We start from the raw sequence: 16979 nt of genomic DNA on the forward strand, positions 1-16979 counted from the left end.
TAATTAGAAAATGGTCTGTAAAATATATCTTTGTCTGTGACCTTTGTAGCAGAGTCCCTTTTTGATTGAGTGGTAGTTGAGCCTAGGTTTCTGGCCTTGGTGTCAGTCACAAGCAGAAATGAGGCCGTGCCTCTCTTTGGCCATGGAGCTCTCATTTGCAGCAGGGGATCATGAAAGCTCGGAATTTCCCATGATTCCCAACTGCAAAAAAATAATGGGAGTCCTCTGCTACATGTTACCCCTACCGTTCCCTAGCGCTTTGTGCAAAAAAGGTTAGCGAGTGGCAAAGTAAGCTTATCTTGGGTGTTCCATTGAACCCTTCCAAAAAAAAATTTGACTTTTTCAGAGTGTTCCCATGAAACACTTCTTTTTTTAAAAAAAGAATATTTATTAAAGTTTTCAAAAAAAAAAACAAACCACACAATACAAGACAAAACAGGGGGGGAAAAAAGAAACTACAAAAATACAAAAATAATTAAAAAAACAAATAACGTTTTCATTACTTATTTTCTTTTAACTTATTTTCCAGACCTCCTCATACCTCCCTTTCTTGTATTCCAATTCAAAATGTTAGTTCAGCAAATCCTCACCATTAGTTATTACTTATTTTTAAACCCTTTTTTTCCCATATCTCTTAAGCATTACAGCTGGAAACCACTTAGTTTCTATCCAACATCATTCTAACATTCATTAATTTTACAGTATTTCTGTAAATAGTCTTTAAATTTCTTCCAATCTTCTTCCGCTGACTCTTTTCCCTGGTCTCGGATTCTGCCGGTCATTTCTGCCAGTCCCATATAGTCGATTATCTTCATCTGCCCCCATGAAACACTTCTAGCAACTTGCTTTGTTTTGGGTCAGACCAGAAGTGTGTGTCCACGCATCCAAAGGACTGTGAATAACAGCTGTTAGATGTGGGTAGGGTTCTTATTTGTTGCACTTAGGACGTACCAAGCCATGTCAACAGAGAGCTGACTTCCACGTCAGCCATACCACAGCTTAGTGTGAACTCAAAAGGGTTAGGGTTCCTGGAGATGAGTCTAGAGCTATCACATTCTTCCCCCAGTCCTCCTGCTGCTGCAGTGCTGTGTTTCCTTCAGACAAACTATGACTATAAACCTAGGAACAAACCTTGGAGTTACAGCTCATGGTTTGCTGGAGAAGAGACAGTGGGGCACATAGAGAACAATGAAGGCAGGGATTCCTGTTTTCATACCTGTACAGTGGTGCCTTGGTTCTCAAACTTAATCCGTTCCGGAAGTCCTTTCCAAAACCAAAGCGTTCCAAAACCAAGTTGCGCTTTCCCATAGAAAGTAATGCACAATGGATTAATCCATTCCAGACTTTTTTTAAAAAAACAAACCTAAAACAGCAATTTAACATGATTTTTACTATCTAACAAGACCATTGATCCATAAAATGAAAGCAATAATCAATATACTGTAATGGAAAATAAATAAGACAGTGTTGTAGATGATAAAAATCAAAATTATTTTTTTTTCTTACCTGCACTGATGATAGTCATTATTTGGTTGGGGGAGGGCTTTTATCCATTTCCGCAGTCACACAATCAGTCAGTAGCTGAACTGGGTTCCACACAGTCACAAAAACAAATTAACCGAAAAAGCCACAAAAATGCAAAATAGCTAGCAAAAACAAAAGCGCCAAACTTAATCCCTTCCAGAAGTCCATTTGACTTCTGAAATGTACAAAAACCAAGGCGCGGTTTCTGATTGGTGCAGGTGCCCCAGAAACAATAGCCAACAGCTGCATCGGATCTTCAGCTTCCGAAAAATGTTCAAAAACCGAAACACTTACTTCCGGGTTTTCGGCGTTTGACTACCAAGGCGTTTGAGAACCAAGGTACCACTGTATTATATTTCTCTCTCTGCTATTATGTTTTTATTTTGACCATTCAGTTTCCTTTCCCTAATCTAGTTGCTGTTATAACATATAACACAGCTTCTTGGATTTTTGGAATTCCTGCCCTATGTTATTTTAGTCTGGGCAAGGCAGAGGACAGACTGCCCTATAATAAATTCCACTGCAGTAAATAGGTATTACTGTCAAGTAGAAGAGTTTTGTTGTCTCGGGACAGGATTTCCGCAGTTTAGCAAAAGAATGTTTGAATGTGCTTTAAGAAAAAATATTTGTAGAGATTCAAAACTGAAGAGGAATGGTAGCTGGGTAGACTTAATTTAATTTTTTGAAGTTTTATACAGCATTATGGTTGTTATGTCTGAAGACATGTGACTTTATCCATGAATTGATCTTTATAATACCTATAATATTTAGCTGAACATAAAATTCTTATGTTTTATTACAGATGTGATCCTGGCTTTTCAGGGCCCGCATGTGAAATGGCCTCCCAGACCTTTCCTATGTTTATATCTGAGAGTTTTGGCAATTCTAGGCTTTCTTCGTATCACAATTTTTACTCTATCCGTGGTGCTGAAATAAGTTTTGGTTGTGGAGTCCTAGCAAGTGGCAAAGCCTTGATTTTTAACAAAGACGGGAGGCGTCAGCTTATCACTTCTTTCCTTGACAGCTCACAGTCCAGGTAAATAGAAATAAATGGAAATAACACATTGAAGTTACAACACAGGATCCAGAGCGCCTCGGGTATCATGTATTAAGACTCGCAGCCTCCAATAGAGAAAATTGATCTAACATGTTACTAGTTTCTTAATATACTTCTTATTTGATTTTGGTTGTGCGGAATTTAATTTTAAAATTCATTTGCTTTATCTGCAGCACTAAGTATTTAATACATTTGGGGGCAACTATTGTATGCCTGAGTTTGCAAACATGCGGCATTAATATCAAAAGTGAGTGTTGGAGCCAAGTGCTAATTAATTATTTATGAGGTTATATTTATTTTGACAGCTTGTGGCAGCTGATTAGATCCATTCGATATCTCCTCCACCCCTCCGGTTCCTAATAAATAATTGAAGGCAATAATGATTGGCATTTTAAAACAATATATTCCACATTGCATTGCTGGACTGAATAAACAATTTCAGCTTCACAAAGACCCTATAAATATTGTTTTCCTTGGCTTGTCTAGATTTTTAAGATTAAAAAAACAACCACAGTTCTAGGACGAGAGTGCTGTATAAATTGCAATTTACAACGATTCATGCCCTTGTTATCTAGGTTCCTCCAGTTCACCTTAAGGCTTGGAAGCAAATCCGTCCTGAGTACCTGCAAAGCACCTGATCAGCCTGGAGAAGGAGTATTGCTGCACTATTCATATGACAATGGGATTACGTGGAAACTGCTGGAACATTATTCCTATCTCAACTACCATGAACCAAGGTACAACAGTCATTTTCATGGAGACATTTTCATGTCTACAGCCCCATCCATAACACACTTAAGCTTAAGCACTTGTATTTAAGATGATTTTGACAGACTCGGTTTAGTAGGAGTTGTTGGTTGAATTGAAAATACATTATCGCTGCAGTGTGCAAATTACTTTCATTGTTGTGGGGGTTTTTGTACCCTTCTCATGTTTTGAATTTAATATAATTTGAGAATGTGGGCGCTCCTTAGATATTTATGGATTAACTGTATATTTAATGAAAGGCTGCATATTTTGGAAACAATATCAGCAACTGATAGGAGTGTAGCATCTAGATCAAGGGAAGTAATAGTGCCACTGTATTCTGCTCTGGTCAGACCTCACCTGGAGTACTGTGTCCAGTTCTGGGCACCACAGTTCAAGAAGGAAAACTGGAACGTGTCCAGAGGAGGGCAACCAAAATGGTCAAAGGCCTGGAAACGATGCCTTATGAGGAACGGCTAAGGGAGCTGGGCATGTTTAGCCTGGAGAAGAGGAGGTTAAGGGGTGATATGATAGCCATGTTCAAATATATAAAAGGATGTCACATAGAGGAGGGAGAAAGGTTGTTTTCTGCTGCTCCAGAGAAGTGGACACGGAGCAATGGTTCCAAACTAAAAGAAAGAAGATTCCACCTAAACATTAGGAAGAACTTCCTGACAGTAAGAGCTGTTCAACAATGGAATTTGCTGCCAAGGAGTGTGGTGGAGTCTCCTTCTTTGGAGGTCTTTAAGCAGAGGCTTGACAACCATATGTCAGGAGTGCTCTGATGGTGTTTCCTGCTTGGCAGGGGGTTGGACTCGATGGCCCTTGTGGTCTCTTCCAGCTCTATGATTCTATGATATACTACCATCAAAGTCACCTATACATGCCTACTCAGAATTATGTCCCTTTCATTTTGGTGAGCCTTATTCTCATACAATTATGCCTCAGTCCCATTATGCACTACAGTATTTAAAGGTTATACTACATAGAGCCCAAACCTAGTTCCCCTCGGCTGTGCCCTTGTACCTTCCTAGAGCAATCTGGTAACGACTCTTCTTTCCCTGTTCAATGCATGGTAATAAAGATAGTGATGAAGATTTTAGAATTTCATTTCCTTCCTGAAAGTGGAACTTCAATTCTAGAAATATTTTCCATGTTATGTATAATGTATGAATTAAGGAAAGTGGCTGCCAGTACAGCAGAACAATCTATATAGTTTTATATACCTTTTCCACTGAATTCTTTGTATAATGGATTCTACAAGAGGCAGTTTTATTTATTTATTCATTTGCTCTCAAAGTTTCAAAGTTTCAAAGTTTTATTGCGGCAAAAGCCAGCGACACAGAACACCACAAGGTCAAACAAAAAGAAATCAACAACAACATCAAAAAAAAAAATTACACAAGGGAACTTCGCAGTGTGCCATTCAACAAAAGAGATTTACGCTTCCTGATTGCTAGAGTGCAAAATTTGGCCACCTCATATGATATTGAGCTTGAGGAATCTTCCAGAAGGTATTTTCGTGGAATTTCGGGGGAGGATTCCAAATAATGTTGAAGGGGTATAAATTTTGATAAAAGCAGCAAAATAAGTTGAACTCGTTCTTCACTATAGAATTCGCAAAATAGAAGGATGTGAGTGACAGATTCTACCTTATTAGACATACAGGGGCAGAGACGCGCATGCATTGGTGCCCGCGTAAATTTGCCGTACAGTACTGCTGAGGGCATTGTCTCAAAGCGGGCTCTGGAGAAAGCCCATCTATGAGCTTCGTTAGTGATGTTAGTTAAGTAAGGGGCAGCTGCAAAATTAGGCCAAGCTTTTAAACATCTATACGTCTCCGGGAGTAGGGCGTCTTCTTGTTGTAATTCGACATCGTAAAGTCTCTGAGTGATAATTACTTTTGCCTTGTTCAGAGTTCCATTAAAAAGATTTTCAGGGTTTAGGCCAATTTGTTTGATCTTGTTAGTTATTTGCATAAGCCAAGGAGGATAGGAATATTGCTTGCTCCCAGACTTTTAATTCCACTCTGGGCAGTCCTGCCTCTTGCCTTAAGACTGCATTAGGTGTACACTTTGGGGCAGCAAATAATGATCTTAAGAATTTTGATTCATTTGCTCTCTATCCTGCCTTTCATCCCAGGAACTCAAGGCTGTGTGTACATGGTTCTTCCTCACCTTTATCCTCACAATAATCCTTTGAGGTAGGTTAGATCAAGATAGAGTGACCAGTCCAAGGTCACCTAGCAAACTTATGGGTCAAAGGTCTACAACTAGTCTTTGCCTGCAGCGGCAGGTCATCAGAGAGGGGACTAGCTGGGTATTTCTTGACTTCCCTGTTTGATAGTCAGAATTGTTGCTGGGTTAAACGCAGAGTAACTTTGGGCTTTATTGGTTATCCTGTGGTGCTGTGGGTTAAACCACAGAGCCTAGGGCTTGCCGATCAGAAGGTCGGCGGTTCAAATCCCCGCAATGGGATGAGCTCCCTTGCTCGGTCCCTGCTCCTGCCAACCCAGTAGTTCGAAAGCACGTCAAAGTGCAAGTAGAGAAATAGGTACTGCTCCAGCAGGAAGGTAAACGGTGTTTCCGTGTGCTGCTCTGGTTCACCTGAAGCGGCTTAGTCATGCTGGCCACATGACCCGGCAGCTGTATGCTGGTTCCCTCGGCCAGTAAAGCGAGATGAGCGCCGCAACCCCAGAGTCGCCCGCAACTGGACCTAATGGTCAGGGGTCCCTTTACCTTTACATGCACATCTATCCTCACTGGGTAACATTGTCAGGAGCAATGTACAACTATACTTAAGTACTGGATTCCTTTATCTGTTTAAAAGCAAGCCTTATTCATTTATTTCTGAACTTATATACCACCCTATACCTGAAGGTCTCAGGGTAGTTCACAGAACAAAATCATAATATAATAACACAAAATATGTAATAGAGACAACAACAAGAACAACCCAATAACCCTTTCCCAAAAAAATCCCACATTTTAAAAGGGCATAGGATTTCAATCAGATCAACCAAACGCCTGGTTAAAAAGGAATGTTTTTGCCTGGCTCCTAAAGGTGTACAATGAAGGCACCAGGCAAACTTCCCTAGGGAGAGCATTCCACAGACAGGGAGCCATTGCAGAGAATGCCCATTCTTGGACCTCTTGGGCAGGAGGCATATGAAGAAGGGCCTCAGAAGATGATCTCAGGGTCCGGGTAGGTTCATATGGAAAGAGGCAGTCCTTGTTCTTGTTCCTTAGAACCACTGTTTCTGCATCAATTTTTCCAGCACTTCCAAAGTCACTTGTTCCATTTGACTTCTTCTTGTTAATCAGTTAGCACATTCTGTCTGCAAGAATAAATGTGATATCACAAGATACTTTGAGTGCATATATTGAGATTCACAAAGACAGCTTAGCAAGCACTTTCTGAAAGTGCTGGTATTTGCCATGAGTGAAGATGCAAAGAGGTTTTGCATGTATGTGAAGAATCAAAGAGCTACATAACAGCACATACCTCAGGCCCATACAAGGGGGAAAGAAGGAGCACGATGCTAAATGTATGAATTCATTCCCCACCGCCAGTCACTTATGGCAACTTACTTACAGGTTTTCTTTGAAGGAAAAAATAAGAAAACACACAGAGAGACTCAGTAGAAATATACTGAAAGCATTTTTTTCCAGTATTTAATTGTACATTGATGGAGACAAATGCTCCTTATGCTGTCCTGCCACACATCTCACCTTGCGTGTTGCATGTGGGCATCTGCTGTTATTGATTTATGGAACATTCACAAAGATGTCATTGCCATGGCAATTAATGTATGCTCCCTGTAGCTGTGTACTGTAATTGCTCCTGGAAATTCGATATTATTCTTAATGTTCTTCACAGATTGTCAAGTACAGGTTTTGTTGTCACAGCTGTCATGAGAAATCAAGTGGCCTTGAAGACGGTGGTAGGCTCATGGGACTGGCTGGCAAAAGAAATGCATGGGCAGTACAAAACTGCACACAATCTCATCTTCTGATGGGAGTTCATTTTTATGTTTTGGAGAAATGAGTATTTTCTAGGGATTGTTCCTCCAGAAATACTGCAGTTGGGTCTACAGTTATGTCAGTGCTATGATGAAAACAAAGGGAGAAATAAATTGTTTAATGAAGGAATATAACATGTGCTACATGCTGTAGCCAAAGACACTGGGGGCAGTAAAGCTGACAAAAGGTTTTTAATTCAACTTTTGGAATGATTCTAGCATAAAGGGTTTGTTTTTTTCCTCTACAGAGACATGACCTAGAGTTCCATGTCTTTTCCCAAAAAGCATTTATTTGAGTGGGAAATTAGCTTGGGAAGCAGTAATTAACAGAAGAAGAGCAAGAAGGGGCAAGGGGCTGATTAATCCTTTCCCCTGTCATGATATTTGTAAAAAAATTATATATATATATATATATATATATATATATATATATATATATATATATATCTACATCCTCTAGGCCAGTGTTTCCCAACCTTGGGCCTCCGGCTGTTTTCGAACTACAATTCCCATCATTCCTAACCACTGGTTTTGCTAGCTGAGGATTATGGGAGTTGTAGTCCAAAAACAGCTGGAGGCCCAAGGTTGGGAAATGCTGCTCTAGGCTACTTTCCCACCTGCTGGGGGGAGACCTCATGTCTTCCCCTTCCCCATGGATGAGAAAGTGGCTTGTGGGTCATTTTGAAGTGACAATTATATGAGGGGAAAGTAGAGCAGCCTCTCTTCACATGACCTTCCTTTGCTCAGATTGCCATCTTGCCAAGCCTGCTTTTGGTTTTTAAAACTCATGGGAAATGTTATGTAATGTCTAGTAGGGCCTTGACTGTAGCTAGCAATCTTTTTTAGAGATGGCAAGAGTTGCTTATACTTGGTCTGCTGTATGGTGACAATAATAACTGTCATTTTGACTTACCTTAAAAGAGCTGTAACGATTATTGGGAATTATCTATGCATATGAAGAGCTTTTAACATGTTAAACTGCTATAGAAAAAAAAAGTGAAGTTGCATTTTTCTCCTGTGGAAACATTGGTAATTTTTGTGTAGGCCTTTTCCAAAGTTTAGAAATGGTTGCCTGGAAAAGTACTGTAAGTATAATGTAGCTCAGGGAAACCTTGCGCTGTAAGAAACTCCCCCATCATGCACATTTGATCATCGAAACAAGTTTTGTTTAAATATGTTTGGACAGTCTTTTCCAACAAATATATTCCTGGAGCTATTGTACATCCACCGTATGGATAACTGGGATGATTTAGACACCCAAAGTGCTAGTTGTGCCTGTTGAAATTCAGACAGCTAATATAAAATTATATACTGCACCATAAATATGTTCTCCTGAAGAATTCAGTGCAGCCCACCTACTGGCTATATCTTACTTACTATCATAATTTATTGATCTCCAGAGACCTCTTGAATGTGTGCCAGCTACCTTTTGCTGGTGATACACTACAAGAGAAGACTCTAATTCTTTTCCATTTGCTTTAAGCTAGTACATAATTCTGCTTTCTGCCATTCACATTTTATCACTTGTATTTTTCACTCCGTTCTCCTCTAACTCTGCTTATTTCTAATTTATTTAGCTTTGAATTGTAATCTTTCCACCAAGGTTTGCTTTGTCCTTACCATAATGACGTTTGGTTTAGTAGTCTTGTATAATATTACTAACCTCAGTAATAGCAACCGTGCATTGGGTTTTTTAAAAATACATGCATGCAGGGCAGTCAATGTACACTGAATTTCACAGAATTAATTAGGGGAAAGGGTCCCTGCCAAAAGGAACTTGCAATCTGAATTTTAATAGTGGGGAAAGGTGGGAGGGAGACACATGGGGTAGCAAGTGATAAAACATGAGCAAAAGCAGCTATACATATTTAGACTTGGGTTACAATAGGGGATAAGGATCAGAGCAGGAATAGACAACAGAACGGCAGTCAACGGAGGTTTGTTTTTAGGAGGGATTGGAAGAAAAATATGAAGGGGCCTCATGCAAAGGCCTTGGCTTTGTAGAACCATTTAAGAGGTTTCTCTACCATGGCGGTTTCAATAAGTTCATTTTGGTTTTGTGTTTTTTTTAAGAATAATTTCAGTGGAGCTACCAGAAGATGCAAGGCAGTTTGGCATTCAGTTCCGATGGTGGCAGCCATATCATTCTTCGCAAGGCGAGGACGTGTGGGCGATTGATGAAATCATCATGACTTCTGTACTTTTCAACAGTATTAGCCTAGACTTCACTAACTTGGTGGAAGTTACTCAGTCTCTTGGATTTTACTTGGGAAATGTTCAACCATACTGTGGCCATGACTGGACACTTTGGTGAGTATTTTGGGTTTTTGGTGTGAAATTTCATTCTTATATTCACTTGCTTGAGTAGAAGCCCCAGTAAACTTAGCAGAACTTAGTATCATGTAAAAACCTGCTTTTAGGATATGGATATAAATCTTTAAGTAAAAAGGATAATAGAGCATGTTTCTAAGTATCCTAATGAGTGTAGAAAAGGTCTAATTGATTTCTGCAGATGACTCTCTTCTTACTTGTTGTTCATTAGAATTTTCCCCTGGGCACATGACATGAACAACAATGTGTTCGTTGACCTATATGTAATGAGGGGTAAATTTTACACTGCAATGCAATGTGATTTATGCTTGATGGTGAGCCTGTGCTCACATGGTTTCTTTGCCTGCAACATGTTGGAAGTTTATCCTGAACTGATCACTGATGTAAATTAAAGAATAATTAGCTGCTCTGATTTCCTTCAGTTACATTAATTAATTTATGCAAATTAAGGCAGGGAGATGGGACATAACGTGATTAGAGGACACACTTAAAACACAATTGATAAATAGTTTTCTGTGTAGCTACTTAATCTTTTGTATTTAGCAGGACCTATCTCGCAACAATTCTATTCAAGGGATATATGATCTAGCCAAATCTAAGCACTTCTAAGGTTTGGCAATGTAATGGGAAAGTTAAACACCTATTTATCTCTCTACCCCCATTGAATCCAATGGGGTTTTGAAAGGTTTTCACTGTGGCTGGATAAGTTCCCAGCAGTTTTCAGATATAAAATGGTCTCTGTATGGAAAACTCATAAACCTACTCCCATGAATGTTTTCCCCCAGTGTTTTTGCCAACATCCCCATAGTGTGGGATATGTAATATCTACTTGCCAGCTGCTGTTTCGTTACAAAATCCTGTTACTGCATATTAGATAGGTCATATTTTGCCAGTATAGCAGGCTTCTTGGTGCCCCAAATCACCTACAGAATGGTGTTCAGGGAATTGTCTCTTGTTTTGCCATAGCTCTACTTCTGCTCTTAGTTCTGTATTTCACATTAGTGGTTTTTTTAATGCTACTCTGCTGTGTGTTGCCGTTGCAGCACCAGCAATTCCCTTCACTGCAATTGTATGACACCCTACAGTTCCATGCCACACTACATATTGGAGTATCGCAGTGGCAGATCAGTTATCGAACCACCTCCGTAATCCTTTCCAGTGCATTACTGTACATTGTAAAGATGGACTGTGACAACAATATGCAGAATGCATATTAGGGGTTTTTATTTATTTTATTTTTATTCTGCCCTTCATCCAAAGATTACAGGGCAGTTCCAAATATAAAAATACAAAATGAGAACACCAATTACACAATAAGAGTAAGAACAAAAACAAAGACCCCCTTCCCACAAACACATTTCAAAAGACATAGGCCTGGTCAAAGAGAAATGTTTTTGCCTGGAACCTAAAGATGAAGGCTCTAGGCAAGCCTCCCTGTGGAAAGCATCCCACAAATTGGGAGGTCCTGCGAAAAAGGTCCGTTCTTGTGTTGCCACCCTCTGGATCTCTGGTGGAGGAGGCACACAAAGAAATGTTGTTTGATTTTCTATGCAAAGTACCTTTAACCCTTCTTCATTTTTCCCACTTAGGAACATTCTCATCACATGCATTTCTTGTGAATTTTATGACAAGAGTGAATCTATTGAATAAAGGGTGATCTGTAGTGAGGACACTGTTACTTCCGTAAAGCGAAAGTGAGAGATTACAAAGTTGAAAGCTGCTTTGTGTGGGAGGGTTTCTTTAAAACTTAGTAAATAAATAAAAAAGTTACTTCTGAATGGATATTTCCATGTATGAGACTATGCTTGTGTGAGTAAGACCCAATGAATAGTACTTCTGAGGAGGAAATATGTGTGTGCTATACAGATTCCGGTATATAGGTTCTTTCACACTGGAATGTAGGGTTAGACCCAGATGGGTTTCTCAAGCCTAAAGTAGACACACTGAAATCAGTGGAGTTTAAAGTTAGGCATGACCACTTACATCAAGACCAAGGGTTGGCAACCTGTGGTCCATGGGCCACAAGCGGCCCACAGGGGTCGTTTAAACGGCCCAGGAGCAGCCCCTGAACCAAGCCGCCCACTCGGTGAGTCCTCGCGTGCTTCACTAAACCGGCATAGCGCGGACTCACTTCCATGGCATTGGAAATCGCGTCTGCGCAGACGCAATCCGGCCCACCAAGTGATCTCCGCGGGAGTGAACTGGCCCAGATGAGGTAAAACTTGCCGACCCCTGATCAAGACTAACCGTGGATCCAGCACTTAAGATATTATTATGAACCAAAGCAGTATAATGCACCAATGGAAAGAATCAGTTTTATTAAGCTATGTTTCAATTGCCTTTGAAGGTTTTATTTCATAATGCACTTGCATATGAATATTGCATTAGCATAAACTTTATGTACTAGTATTACTAATGCATTAGGACTGGTATGGTGAAAAGTTATTTTTCATTAATTGTCAGCATCTGTTCAAATAAAGTTGAAAGGTATCCTGATTCAAACATGAAGGCTCCAAGCCTGATTACAAGAACTTTATTTTTCTGCTTTCATCAAACCACCCAGTAAACGTTCATCCATCTCTAATCAAGGTTTTTCCCCTGCTATGGATTTGCTATGTAATGAATAATTTGCTTTGAGAAACTGGAATCATTGTGATTATGAGAAAACAGTAAATAATAGAACTGTTGGCCCAAGGCTACCCAGGACTAACACGCCAGGACTTTTATTAACAAGTAGATTTTGAACAGTCTGATTTGACTTTCTGATCACCTCTCAAAGTAAAAGGAGTTGACTTGGCTGCGAGAACAACGTAAAATGTGCTTTGGCAGTGATAATGAGGCTGTAGAAACTGCATTAACCACTTTAATAAGGACAATGGAAGTGCTCACTGCTCATTAAAATGAAACAACATGGCCATGCTCAAATTGTTTGCATCATTTTCATCAAAGAGTTGGCATGAAAGGCCTTTAATGCCATTGCTTTCCCTCTGGTCTCCTTAGATTGGCACAGCATATGTGGGGATTTTTTTTGATGGGCTTTTTTTATTAGGTGGCAAGGTAAAAGTTCTTTTCTTGTTTTTTCTTCTTTTCTTCTTTTGGTTTCCCCCCCCCCTGCCCCCTGTAAGTCCAAACAAGAAACTACATGCTAATTACTCTGCAGCCTTCTCTTCTTGGTTGATTATTGGTTGATTATTGCTGAATTGGACATAAAAGCATTGTGCGCACTTAAATTATTGGGCTGTATAAATATTCTTTGGGTGCTTTGTGAGATGTGAACTATTCCCTTCCCTGACCTTGCATGTCTCAAGGGAAATTTTTTACTTATATCAGGTCTGTGCAAATGGCTGGTAGTTAAATTAATTATTGTTGGCTTCTCCCAGCTGTGAGTCCATTTGCTTCTCATTTTCTAACTCATGACTTTCCATGAGCATGGATTGCTATGGCATGAAAAGTGTTCTCCTGGGAGAACTCTGACAATTGCTTTTTCATTAGAAGAACTGTAGTCAATATGCTATAAATCATTTTACACCATGTCATCTTAAAGCACAATTTAAAGGGGGGGGGGAATGCTTATAATTATATGGTGGGTTTCCCTTTGTCGACAGGAATTTGTAAAGCAGAATCTATTTCTGCTTCAAGATTTAAGCTCTGGCATTTATAAAAGCTTTTATACATTTTCCCACTGGAGTATTTCCTCTCCTTTACTGCTGCTTAATGGATGGAAATTAGCTCAAACTATAAAGTAACTTGTTCCATTAATTATCCATTAACATTCAGACCAATATTTGGTGGTGGTAATAATAATAATAATAATAATAATAATAATAATATGAACAGCCCAGATCACATTTGAAAACTAGAGTGGTTGAACTTTACACAGTGGATAAGGGCTGTGTTTTTTCCTGTTACTGTAGGCATATGAAGTAATAACTTAGGTTTGTACAAAGTCACACTGGAATTATTTCCAATTTGCTTAAGTGGGGAGGCACTTGTTAATCTTAAAGTTCTGTGAGCATTTGCATAGAGATTTGTATAAATATATTACAATAGCAATGAATGAAAGAATGAATGAATGAATCTCCGAAAAAATCAGATTTGTGTATCAGTACATCCAATAGCTGCAGTGATCTACGTGACGGTGGCTCAGCTTTTCCTAAAAAGAGCTAGGTGGTAGTAACCATGGCTACTACTAATGGTTCACAATGGTATCCTAATTCAGATTTCCCCCTTGCATTAATGGCTAATCTGCTAAATACAGAAAAGCATTTTCACACTCCCAGCCAGTGTTTCTGGATGATGTACTGAGCTCCATGGATGCCGGTACCATTACTTGTGTGAAATTCCATATATGAAACTTCACATATGTATTGAGGTCCTTAGAGGTTAAGGCAAGTGAATCAGACATGACCAAAAAACCCACCTCCCTGTTATAAAAACTTTGCTATCTTCTGAGGCAAAACGACAAGGTTGACTGTGGGAATCTGCAATCTCTTATGTTAACATGCTCGATTTGTCCAACAACAATTTATCTGTATTCACAGGGGTTTCCATTGTTATTGAAAGTCATGGATTCAAAAGTGCAGTGGTTGTGAAAGTCCCTGTACATTTACGTATGCTATTATCCCCACATGTGCCAATTAGTCTACAGTGCTCGCAGGTGGACTGATTACTTTGGGAATACCCACAGAAGTTGACTATTTCTGAGTGTGCACATCATTTAATTAAATGTACAAGTAGAATTCATTTCCCAGAAGAATGTTTATAACAAACATCCTCTTGGTTCCTTGTTTCTGGAGAGCATTTGATCACTCTTCTTTTATGATGCGGCCAATATATTTGGCTACCTTCTGACAGTGCTCAAATTGATTCCAAGCATATGTTTTTTCACACAAAGGAAGAGGGGGTCGGGAATCCAGCAGTAAAAAACAGCAGTAGGCAGGTACACTGGAGAATTACAGAAGGAAGAAATGAGAGAGGGAATAGAGTCAGTGTCTTTAATGCTACTGAGTTATGGCTACCGGCAATCTGTAGGCATAAAACGAAACTATGAAAAGGTACTGTTGTTGTTTTTTAAAAAGCATCTCTTCGCATATCATGCTCAGTATGGTCCCTGCATAACATACCTTCTTTGATCTTTTTTTGATCTTTTAACAATGGCCTATGAGACAAAGAGATTGTGCTTTCTTGGTATTTAGGAGTTGAGGGGGCGGGGGGAGAGATTCCCAGCACTTAGGAGACATCAAAGTTATTCTATCCACCCCGGATACATATCCAGTGCAATGAACATAAAAGAAGGCAAGAATGTATAGTGGATTGACCAACACAGAGAAATCCAGTTTATTATTCAGCCTGATATATTTTAGCCACGTAGAAGGTCCAGACAAATCCCAAATCCTGAGCCAGTCAGGGGAGCTTTGGAGGGTCTTCAGCTTCTCAGAGGTGAAGCAGGATCTGTATGAGGCACCCTGAATCAAAGCAGGGCCCCCCAAAGCACTTTGTGGCAGCTCAGCAATTCAGACAATGCTGCAGACAGGTGTCTTACTAATGTAACTTGGCTTACCATATAAGGAAAACACCAAGGTAGGAGAGGAGAACGGCAGCTCCATTGTGACGGACAGGTCTTGCTTACAATCAGTGCGAATCATTTTATCAGGGTTCTCCAGTCCCAGTGCTTTGGGGGAATGATGTTGAAGCAAGTAAATAGCTCTGATCTCATGTGCATCTTGCAGTTTTTCTGTTTTCTGAGGAGCAGAAGCATTATTTAAAGAGTTATGGTGCAGCACTTGGAGCGAGACTTTCCGTTGTTTAAGTCCAGTGCAGTCCTGTTTCCCATCTTTTCATTTAAAAACGTGTAGTATTTTCATTATCCTTCTGATTTAATCTTCTTGTTGCTTGCTTCAGAGTCTTGTGTTGTTTGCTTGTTCTTATCAGAATCAGTGGGGGGGAAACCCCTTCGCTAAAGGTGTTTGCTTTAAGTTCATTGTTGTTTGTCTCATGTGATTCTTATTTAGCCTTACGTTATTAAATTGTATGTGTGTGTCTGTCCCGAGTGATTTTTATTTATTTTATTACGAGACAAGCAGTACATGCAGGCCCCAGGAATTCATTTGTTAGGGTAGCATGCTGTCAGAGCTGCCCCTAAGTCCCAGCTCACAGAGGACCAACGCCAGGCTGTCGTTATGTACAAAAGTCTTTATTGAGGTTCAGTTTCCATTTCAAAGTCGCAGCGCGCAGCTCTACGTCTTAAACCCTAGACCGGCGAAGTCCCGTCTGAATCTCCTCCCCTCTGACACCAGTTTAAGATCCTAGCCCTGCTCCACCTTTTCCGCTGCTCTCTTCTCCTCTGGGTCCTCCTGCCCGCTGGGGCATTCCCCTTTCTGGACTCCTCAGACGCTGAGTCGCTTAGCTCCTCCCCCTCCCTCCGGCGGGCTTTAGGACCCGGTTCCCAATCCTCATTCTCTGCTGTCCCACGCTCCTGTACATTTGAACTTGCCTCTCGCGCCAACCCAGTGACCTTCCTCCTGACCGTTACACTACTTCTGTCACTGCTTCCCTCTTCCGGGATACTGGCCGGATCTGACCTCCCCTCCGTTGTCTGACTCTCCGATGGAGGCGTGGTCAGCCCTGACTCCTCTCCTCTCCCTGCTGGGGGAGACGCTACTCCCGATACCTGTGACTCTTCCCCCCCACTATGCTCTGGTGGGGAAGCTGGTCCTGATTTCCAACTGCTGCTCTGGGAGTCCCCGCTGGCCCCTTGCTTCTGGGGTGTCCCCCTTGGGACCCCCCTTGCCCTGGCCACCGGCGCCCCCTTCTGTGAATCTTCCGATTCGCTGGAGAGGCTCATGGAATCTCTCGGGCCACTGTCATCTTCTCCTACGCTGCCCTCAGATTCTTCCCCTTCGCTCTCCATCTCCCCTCTTCCCTGTGCTTCTGCTCCTGAACCCCTGACGATTTCCCGAATTTCCTATGGGAACATTTCTAATCTGTGACTCTCCCTCCACCCACAATGGTTTCTTCCTAAAATGGCTGCAACCGACCAGTGAAAGAGAGACAAAGGGAAAACGGATTTGTCCAATCTCTCCTGCTCTCTTATTTGTCCAATCTCTTTCCCCCCTCCCTCTTTCCATGGTTTCTGCCCCAAAATGGCAGCTGTCAACCAGCAAAGCACATGTAAGGAAATGGGCAAACTCTGGCTGTTCAGAGCATGAATTCTGAAGCTTCTGGGGCATAACAATGCCCAACCAATTTAATATTTCCTTTTAAAATGTTGATTTTTCAACATAACCTACTAAAGCTCAA

At 40.7% G+C, this 16979-nt stretch overlaps 1 protein-coding gene across 3 annotated transcripts in view; it reads left to right on the forward strand.

Moving 5' to 3' along the window:
* The window catches only part of RELN (reelin), a 326208-nt gene that overhangs the window by 201747 nt on the left and 107482 nt on the right, over window positions 1-16979 (forward strand). For all 3 annotated transcript variants that reach the window (XM_079993517.1, XM_079993518.1, XM_079993519.1), the window contains 3 exons: window positions 2327-2560; window positions 3157-3318; window positions 9423-9659. In XM_079993517.1, the coding sequence (XP_079849643.1) occupies window positions 2327-2560; window positions 3157-3318; window positions 9423-9659 (633 nt within the window). The remainder of the gene's footprint in view (window positions 1-2326; window positions 2561-3156; window positions 3319-9422; window positions 9660-16979) is intronic.

Source organism: Podarcis cretensis (assembly GCF_951804945.1).
Source record: "Podarcis cretensis genome assembly, chromosome: 10".
In the NCBI taxonomy this organism is placed as follows: domain Eukaryota; kingdom Metazoa; phylum Chordata; class Lepidosauria; order Squamata; family Lacertidae; genus Podarcis; species Podarcis cretensis.